Source organism: Chiloscyllium plagiosum, chromosome 31, assembly GCF_004010195.1.
Source record: "Chiloscyllium plagiosum isolate BGI_BamShark_2017 chromosome 31, ASM401019v2, whole genome shotgun sequence".
NCBI lineage: Eukaryota > Metazoa > Chordata > Chondrichthyes > Orectolobiformes > Hemiscylliidae > Chiloscyllium > Chiloscyllium plagiosum.
In genome coordinates, this window is record NC_057740.1 from 831,239 (window position 1) to 841,701 (window position 10,463).

General features: G+C 42.6%; 1 protein-coding gene across 1 annotated transcript in view; it reads right to left on the reverse strand.

The window, feature by feature from the left end:
- Nucleotides 1-4,702: 4,702 nt before the first annotated feature.
- Nucleotides 4,703-10,463, reverse strand: part of LOC122565127 (E3 ubiquitin/ISG15 ligase TRIM25-like) — a 39,577-nt gene continuing 33,816 nt past the window's right edge. The window contains exon 6 of the mRNA XM_043720764.1: nt 4,703-6,694. Coding sequence (XP_043576699.1) covers nt 6,150-6,694 — 545 coding nt within the window. The 3' untranslated portion in view covers nt 4,703-6,149. The remainder of the gene's footprint in view (nt 6,695-10,463) is intronic.

Consider the following 10,463-nt stretch of genomic DNA (forward strand, 5'->3'; position numbering starts at 1 on the left):
TTTTTTTTCTTCTTTTTCGGTTTTTTTTGTTTTGTTTTTTTTTGTTAAATTTTGGCTATTGTATATTTGAGCTAATTGTATATCAATGTTTATATCTGAGAGTTTTGTTTATTTTTGTAAACTTGTAAAAATGTTAAATTTCTAATAAAAAATCTATTAAAAAAAAAACCCAGCAACACAGAAAAGATTTATCCCATGCAGTAATCTGTAACTATTAGGGTGGCCAAAAAATATTTTAAGAAATAAAGTTGTCAATTTTTACTTTAAAAAAAACAAGATCTGCACAAGCACCAACCTTAATTGGGTTGATGCGCTGCCGCTGGCGCTAATGAGTTATCACATGCAGACCAATCGCATGACCAATCTGACACTACATGAGATGCTCACAGGTAGACTTATGCCCAGGTGGAGAGGCCCATACGAAGGGCCTAGCTTGGAGCGGTTAAGCTGAGAACTTAAGCAATATATGCAGCAGCTAACTATGATACATGAGATTATCCACCTGCAGGAAACACAAAGGGAACCAATACCTGTCAACGAGGAAGGACCTATTAAACCCGGGGATTGGGTACACGTGCGTGTCTTTCGAAGACGCTGGAATGAGCCGAGGAGAGAGGGACCTTTCGTAGTGACTAAGGCACCACCTACCGCCATCCAAGTGGAAGGACGACACATATGGTACCACCTTAATCATTATCCTAAAGCTCTCCCACCAGCACAAACTGAGTCTAACACTGAGGTAAGTGGAGCTGAGGCTGAGGAACTTGGACACAGGCAGGGCACACAGGAGGCTCGTACCCCTCAACAAGGTTCTGAACACGGTACAGGTGCAGTTCTTGGGGATACTGATCATTCCAGAAATAATAGTGATGGAGATGTGGAGCATAGCTCTTCTCCTGGCAGCGGGAATGAGGAAAACATGGGGGACGCCGCTAATATCACCCTCTCTGATGCCAGGCCTGCATACTCAGACTTGGAGATCATTAACTTGGCAAACCTGGACAGGGTCACTCAGGCTGGGAGGCAAAGACGTATTAGAAGTGCAGACCTTGCTGCCCTAACATGGGTACACGGCCGTGACAATCACTGGTATCAATGAACAAACTACATGGCTGTAATGATGGCTAAACAGGACTGTTTCTTGTGTACTAAGGTGACACCCTCATACTATGTTGTCCCTATGCCTTATAACTCGACCACCTGTACTCAATGGTGTTTGCAGCATTCTAGCCGACGTCTTATTCAGGATGATTCATCAACTTACAGGCAATCCCATTGCCCCTTTTGGTGCTTCCTACTTCAGGCCTCTACATTCTATCAGCAGGATATTGTGGGCAGACAGCAACTCCAACGGTGGTGTGGCTAAGTAACCCGGGGTCCACCAGTAAGACTAATTACACATTCCCCATGGTTGCTTTCAGGATACAGGAAGGTTTGAGTTTTGAATGCTTTAAGCAAAATGGCTCCACACCAGTCAGCTATTTTAAGGGTCTTTGCAGGAATATGATTGAACTAGAGGTGGACACCACATTTGAGGCTATATTAAATTCTCAACACATCCCACTGGCAGATACGTGGTGGCTGTGTGGTAAGAAAGGAGGGTTGCGCCCGACACTGCCCGCTGCCTGGAGTGGCAGCTGTGCCCGTGTAATGCTCCTACACGAGGTAGTTATATTGTCATACACGCAGCTTGATGCTACGTCATAGTCAGCTTTGCGCTGAACTAAGCTCTACTATTATGATCTGACAACTGCCATGCTGCGAGGAATATGGCCACGTGGGGACATCGATGATACTTCTGAAGAACACGCGGGTCCTAGATTGTGAGGGATCTTGGGTCTTTTTCCTGCTCTGATTATTGGAGGACAGGTTTTTGGCCCAAGGGATGCCAGGGACAGAGGAAGAACCCTTTAAGTCTCAGAATCCAAAAATTATTTAGTCTGTGTTGGGACCTACATTGTTTGTATTGGGCACAAGAGGGACTCAGCTTATTGTCTTCTTTCTCTAGGTGAGACCAGTAGATTTCAAAGGGGGGAATATGGAAAGTAAAGAGCATGGAAGCAAGGGAAGGGTTAAAGCATGAAGTCCACTGGTGATCTGTTGCAAGGGGTCTGTGGAATTCTTTTACACCAATTAGCAGAGTAAGGTTGAAGCTGAAAGGTCACTATGGCGAGATGAGATATGTTAGTAAAGTTAGCCTCGCCTGCTAAATATCATTATGGCAAGATTTGACAATAAATATTTGGGACATGACATTAAATATCTAATTAATAGTTAGTAGAGTCAGCTTGAGACAGGAGACTATTGTAATAGATGGAATAGCTAGATATCTAATCATGACAGGTTAGTCTGGAATGGAAGATCACTGTGGCAGAGGTGATAATAAATATCTAATCAGGACATTAGGAAAATATTAAGTAGGATCAGGAATGAAAGACCATTGTTGCAGAATTGATAATAAAGTGTCTAATCGTGACACTAGAATAACATTATGTAGAATGTAGAAAATACCATAGTGGCAGAATTAAAGATATAATGGGAACTAACATCATTGGTTTATTGTATAGCTGGAGTGAGGTAATTCTGATTAAGACATGCTGATAAGCTAACAGAAACATGATAAAAAAAGATATAAAAACCACGGACCCTGGGGTTTGGGAGCATTCGAGAATCTGCTTTCTGAGTGTCACAGTTTTTTGTTTGCAAATAAAAGATCTATTTCTTGAAGACCTCTCTACATTTTCTCCACGGCACCAACTACCACCAATGACAAGCACACTGCTAAATGATCAATCGCCGGTGTGGAAAATGTTTGTTCTTACAATACTATTTTCTCCTTTAGCCTTATACTATTCTTCTTCCACCTACTCTATCTTTCATTGACGTCACCTCTAACTCTGACAGGACCTCTCCTACTCTCTTTATTCTTGTACTCTGGACAAATATTCTACTCACTCTGAGGGAAAGTCTTAAGTTTGTAATCATTAATGTTAAGTCTGAGATTGAAAGTCTTATGTGTTTCAGGCATTACACAAAGGGTCCATTTGATCTACTTTTATATCTATGTTCCCATTGACATGCTGATTAATTGAAGGGACGGAGAATTTGGGATTGGTGCTTCCCCATTTTCCCCGCTATAGGATGTTGTGAAACTTGAAAGGGTTCAGAAAAGATTTACAAGTATGTTGCCAGGGTTGGAGGAGTTGAGCTACAGGGAGAGGCTAGATAGGCTGGGGCTGTTTTCCCTGGAGCGTCGGAGGCTGAGGGGTGACCTTATAAAGGTTTATAAAATCATGAGAGGCATGGATAGGGGAAATAGACAAGGTCTTTTCCCTGGGTTGGGGAGTCCAGAACTAGAGGGCATAGTTTTAGGGTGAGAGGGGAAAGATAGAAAAGGGGCCTAAGGGGCAATCTTTTCATGTTCAGGGTGATATGTGTATGGAATGAACTGTCAGAGGAAGTGGTGAAGGCTGGTACAATTACAACATTTACAAGGTATCTGGGTGGGTACATGAATAGGAAAGGTATAGAAGGATATGGGCCAAGTGCTGCCCAATGGGACTAGATTAATTTAGAATATTTGGTCAGCATGGATGAACATAGAAGAATACAGCGCAGTACAGGCCCTTTGGCCCTCGATGTTGCGCCGATCCAAGCCCACCTAACCTATACTAACCCACTATCCTCCATATACCTATCCAATGCCTGCTTAAATGCCCATAAAGAGGGAGAGTCCACCACTGCTACTGGCAAGGCATTCCATGAACTGACGACTCGCTGAGTGAAGAACCTACCCCAACTTCAGTCCTATATCTACCCCCCCCACCTTAATTTATAGCTATGCCCTCTTGTAATACCCGACTCCATACGCGGAAAAAGGTTCACACTGTCAACCCTATCTAACCCCCTAATCATCTTGTACACCTCAATCAAGTCACCCCTAAACCTTCCTTTCTCTAATGAAAACAGCCCCAAGTGTCTCAGTCTTTCATCATACGATCTTCCTTCCATACCAGGCAACATCCTGGTAAACCTCCTCTGCACCCGTTCCAGTGCCTCCAAATCCTTCCTATAGTATGGCGACCAAAACTGCACACAATATTCCAGATGCGGCCGCACCAGAGTCTTATACAACTGCATCATGACCTCAGGACTCCGGAACTCAATTCCTCTACCAATAAAAGCCAGTACGCCATATGCCTTCCTCACCGTGACAGCCAGACTACTGCGACCACTAGGACTTATAACAGCACACAAACCAACAGCCACCCTCAGACAACAACTCACCAGAACGAAGGACCCGATACCCAGCATGAGCAAAACTAATGTAGTGTACAAAATCCCATGCAAGGACTGCACAAAATACTATATAGGACAAACAGGAAGACAGCTAACGATCCGCATCCATGAACATCAACTAGCCACGAAACGATAAGACCAGCTATCCTTAGTAGCCAGGGGACGAAACGTTTGTAACAAAAATTTCCAGCTCAGCGAACAGAACCACAATAATCAAGATGATTGAATCAAAAATCAAAGATTACATTTTCCTAATCATTTTGTCTAAATGCTACACCCTATTGTCAGTTTATGAGTTTGATATGTTATTGCTTTATCACATCTTGTTGTGTGAAAACTGACAACCACATTGCCAACATTATAACAGTGACTACAATTCAAAAGTACTTTATTGATTGCTAAGTATATTGAGATGTCCTGAGGGCTGACATGAATGCAAGTCTTTCAAAATATGTTGACAAACAAGCTTCTAAATACAACAGATGCTTTATGTTTCAACATTGCAAAATGTTTAACATTTTAGCAGCTTCTTTGTCCATTAGCAACAATACCCCAGATTAACGTTGGCATTCAGGTCATTCTACCACAGAATAAACAGGTAACAGGCACCAACACCGGAATCCAAGGAATTGCTAAACAAACTGTTCCACAGGCACCAAGAGATTGCAGAAAGTATCAACACGATTTTTGGATTTTGCAGACTCCAGCACAAGATCAGCAGCAAACAGTAACCAATTTTGGAACTAAGGTAAACCACAACAGGAATACAGAACAGAAAGCTGAGTGGCACTTGTCATAATCAAAGCAAAATGGTCAAAATATTAAATGGGGTAGGGTGGTCAACCAGAGATAGGAAATCAAAACTCCGAGGGAACTGTAGGAATATGGATTTGGAATGTGGGCGCTGACAGGACTGGGCTTCCCTTTGATTGGTAGGTTAGCATGTCCTCTGTCCAGGCTCACCATGACTCCAGAAACCTACCACTTTTTCCTCAGCGGTTTCTAATTGGTAGGTGAGACAGTGCTGCTCATAGAAGGATGCTGAATTGTTTCTGTAGTTCTTGAAAGTGGAGCTGTGACATTCTGGAAGCCAAGAACCACAATATCTGAGTGACGATCAATTCCAGACGTGTTGAAAAAGTGGGAACCGGCTGAAGCAGCAAAAAGTGACCCTAGACTCTCCAGTCTATCCATGGATATTTCACTGACTGAAGAAAGAACTAGGATGGGAAAGACGTTGCGGAATGCAATCCTAATACCCCCAGAGGGTGCACCAAGATATCTGGGAACCCCATAAACCCAAGAACTAGAGCACAGGGCAGCAGAGCGTCGCAATGACCTTGTAAGGCTCTTTTCAAAAGCCACATCCTTTATCATCATGTCATCCTCAATCACAGCCTGGGCCCATCCTCTGTTAGTCCTGCAAACGGCCACCCTTGCAAACTCAACTTGCCCTGTCATTAAGGACAAAAACAAATTGCTGGAAAAGCTCAGCAGGTCTGGCAGCATCTGTGGAGAGAAATCAGAGTTAACATTGTGGATCCAGTGACTCTTCCTCAGAACTGTCATAAGAGATACTCAGCTTGAAGGACACTAAGTTGAAAGGAATAATGTACCCACAGCTCTCATTGAAGCTGTTTAATTGGGAAGTACATTATACGAGGAAAGTAAAGGAGGGGTTTAAGATAGAAATTCCCAGGTCCAATAAAAACTTTGATAAATACGTGATGGGTAAAATAGCCGGGCTATTGGTTAAAAGAAACAGGTGGGTTTAATGGGATGGCACTTTCAGAGAGCCGGCTCAATCTGGATGGCCTCCTGAATGTGTGGTACCAATTTCAGCTTGGAAATTATTTGAGCGTACATAGAGAGAGCGATGTGGTGAAGTCACCAATCTGCAGGGCAGGGTAGAGAGCCTCGGTGAAGGTTTGCTCTTGGAAGGTGTGTACCAGGGTGAGTTTCCTGTCACAGACACTGTAAAACAAGATGGTCCCAGCCTCAAAATCCACATACACTCCCACCCTGGAAATGTTTCCCACAGTCAGCTTTGTATCATTGTCATCGTGAAGGGCTAAAACAGAGCCCACCAACGAGTAGAGACACCAGGAATTGCGGTTCCTCCCCAGTAAACACTCTGTTCCTTTGCCTTTGCGGCTGATGCTCCTGTAACAGAGGCCAATTTTCCACACACCACTGTCTCCTAGCACCTCCACCTCCCAGTAGGAACGGCCAGCTTTCACTCCCTCAGCACACAGCAACTGCTGGCAGCAGTCAAACCTCTCGGCATTCTTGGGTAGGGACTGCCTCTTGGGTGAGAGAGTCAGAATCCTGTTTCCATCAGATAGGATGAACTGGGCATGGGCTGTATTGAGATCCGGGGTCAGTCTCTGTCCATCTGTGAACATAAAGAAATATTTCACTAATCCTACTTAGGTGAGGTTATGTGAATATATCTAAGCCAAGCTGGAGCCAACCAGTTCTGCATTAATTTATTTATCTAATCTCCATTGTACTTCTTAATCTGAATGAATTTGAAATCTGAAATGAAATAAGGATTAGGTTAGATATATGGCACAGAAATACGTCATTCAGCCCAACCAGCCCAAGCTAATACTCAACCTTCCTCATTTCAATCTATCATTATCATAGGCTCATCAAGCCACTCCTTCAAGGCATCTGTACAATTATCTTTGTGGTTACAAGTCTGTTTTGTCAGTGCTCGTTATTGAAAGAGCATTTTTCCAAATTCTTTACAGGATTTGTTGAAGACTCCCTTATATTGATGGACATTCTTCCTACATCCATGCTATTAAAATCTTTCACAATTTTAAAAGACCTCGGTGTGGTCATCTCTTTTCTTAGTTTTCAAGGGAATAAAAACGGCCAATTCTCACCTGGCAGATATTACCTTGCATTTCTGGTATAATCCCTCGAATTTTTTTTACACTCTCTCCAGTATCTATGTTTCTCTTTTTTAATTCACTGACAGGATGTGAACATTTTGGTTGAAGCAGCACCTATTGACCACCCTAAATCAGAGTTGAGAAGGTGGTGCTGTGCCACCTTTTGGAACCACTGCAGTTTACATGGTGTAGGGACATGAATAGTGCTGTAAGGGAGGCAGTTCCAGAGTGGCAGGAATCACACACAATACTCTAATAGGTTCAACTACTGTTCAATATAGCTGATTCGTAAATTCTTTAATTTTCTGTTATATCCCGCAAGAAATGAGCTCTGCTGCTTTGTGTTTTAATATCTATTTTAAAATGACCTTATCAAAGTGTGGGTGTAATGGTAATATCGCACGTTATTAGTAATCCAGACTAACGTTAGGCGTACATGTTGTGGGTGTACTGGACATTGGTTAGAGTCAAAAAGTGTGGCGCTGGAAAAGCACAGCAGGTTTCATTAGATTAGATTCCCTACAGTGTGAAAACAAACCCTTCGGTCCAACAAGTTCACACTGACCCTCCGCAGAACAACCCAACCAGACCCATTCCCCTACACCTAACACTATGGACAATTTAGCACATCTTTGAACTGTGGGAGGAAACCGGAGCACCCGGAGGAAACCCACACAGACACGGGGAGAATGTGCAAACTCCACACAGTCAGTCGCCTGAGGCAGGAATTGAACCCAGGTCCCTGGCGCTGTGAGGCAACAGTGCTAACCACTGAGCCACCATGCCACCAGTGAGGAAGCATCTGAAGAGCAGGAGAGTTGACATTTCGGGCATTAGCCCTTCATCAAAAATGTCAATCCTAATGAAGGGCTTAAGTTCAAAGCGCAACTCACCTACTCCTCGGATGCTGCCTGACCTGCTGTACTTTTCCAGGGCCACACTTTTCGACTATGACTCTTCAGCATCTGCACTATCTCCTGGGACATTGCTTAGACCACTTTTGAATACTGTGTGCAATTCTGGTCTCTTTCCTATAGGAAGGATGTTTTGAAAGGGTTCAGAAAAGGTTTACAAGGAAATTGCCACGGTTGAAGGGCTTGAACTATAGGGAGAGGTCAAGTAGGCTGTGGCTGTTTTCCCTGTAGCGTCGGAGGCTGAGGGGTGACCTTATAGAGGGTGACCTTATAAAATCATGAGGGGCACGGATAGGGTATATAGAGAAAGTCTTTTCCCTGGGGTGGGGGAGTCCAGACCTAGAGGGCATAGGTTTAGGGTGAGAAGGAGCAATGTTTTCACACAGAGGGTGGTGTGTGTATGGATTGAATTGCCAGAGGAAGTGGAGCGGGTTGGTAAAATTACAACATTTAAAAGGCACCTTGATATGTATATGAATAGGAAGGGTTTGGAGGGATATGGGCTAAATGCTGGCAAATAGGACAAGATTAATTTAGGATATCTGGTTGCCTTGGATGAGTTGGTCTGTGCTATATATCTCTATGACTGTATGACATGTGTTTAAATCTGACCATGGCAGATATTGCCACATTAAAAACATTAAAAGGTGCTGGTGCTGGCATGGTAGGTAGTGATAGCGGTCCTGAGCAAGCCACATTCTTCTCTCTCTGTCTCTCTCCTTTTCCATCTTTTTCCTTTCTCTTTTTTCTTCTCTTCATCCTCTGTTACCATGAGAGATTCTGCTTCTTAACTTCTCCTGTTACCTGAGACATGGTGACCCTCAGATTAAACCACCACCTATCCAAGAGAGAATGGGAATCTGGTGACTTCGCTGTTGCACCGAAGGGTCTGTTTCCATGCTGTACATCTCTATGACTATGACTCTATCTATCCATTTTCTCCTTTCATTGGGAATTAATTATTTTACCTACCACTTCTGTTAAGTTCTAATCAGACCACTCATATTTTGATTCTCTATTGTTAAAACTCTATCCAATATAGTTTTTGGAGGGAAATGAATAATCACAGAAACTTGTTTATCCTGATAACTTCAAAAATTTTGACAAAGAACCATTTCCCAAAACACGTATCTCAGTCTTGTATGAAGTTTTCACTTTAGCTCAAGGCACCATTGCTACAGAGGGTTTGCCATGTTACATTTATAATACTGGATGATATCTTGTCTACTTTTATCCTTTTAATACAAATAATATTCTGTATTCAACTTTTGCACTTGTTGCCTTCTACCCAGGGGCAACAGAGGAAAATCTCTCACCTTTCAATACAACCTAAACCCAACACTAGGGATAGCCTCATGTCTCTCATCTATATAGTCTCCAAAGACTGCGAGCAGAATGAGATAATTTTCTATTTGTTGTGTATTAGAATCCTAGAATCTTCATGGATGGAAGAAGGCCAGTTGGCCAATTTTCCCCATGCTTGTTCTTTGAAAGAGCTGTCCATTGAGTTACATTCTCCAGCTCCTACCAGCCAGTAGATTGTTTTTGTATACTTTGTTAATGTTTCGTCTGTATTAGTTCATCACTTTTAACAAAAATATATGTGGATATATTTTATTTTTAATATACATTTAATATATTTTTAAATAATTTTGAGCTGTTTCAACATCATAGGAAAAGAAGGACGCCAATTAAAGGAGGATAGTAAAAGCTTTTTTAGGTATGTGAAAGGCAAAAAAATGGTTAAGACTAAAATTGGGCCCTTGAAGACAGAAGCAGGGGAATATATTACGGGGAACAAAGAAATGGCAGAAGAATTGAATTGGTACTTCAGATCTGTGTTCACTGGGGAAGACACAAGCAATCTCCCTGAGGTAACAGTGGCTGAAGGACCTGAACTTAAGGGAATTTATATTTATATTTGCCAGGAATTGGTGTTGGAGAGACTGTTAGGTCTGAAGGTTGTTAAGTCCCCAGTGCCTGATGGTCTACATCCCAGGGTACTGAAGGAGGTGGCTCGAGAAATCGTGGATACGTTGGTGATTATTTTCCAGAGTTCGATAGATTCGGGATCAGTTCCTGCGGATTGGAGGGTGGCTAATGTTGTACAACTTTTTAAGAAAGGTGGGAAAGAGAAAGCGGGAAATTATAGACCAGTTAGACCAGTTAGTCTGACCTCAGTGGTGGGAAAGATGCTGGAGTCTATTATAAAGGATGAAATTACGACACACCTGGATAGTCGTAACAGGATTGGTCAGAGTCAGTGTGGATTTATGAAGGGGAAATCATGCTTGACTAATCTTCTGGAATTTCTTTGAGGATGTAACTCTGAAGATGGATGAAGGAG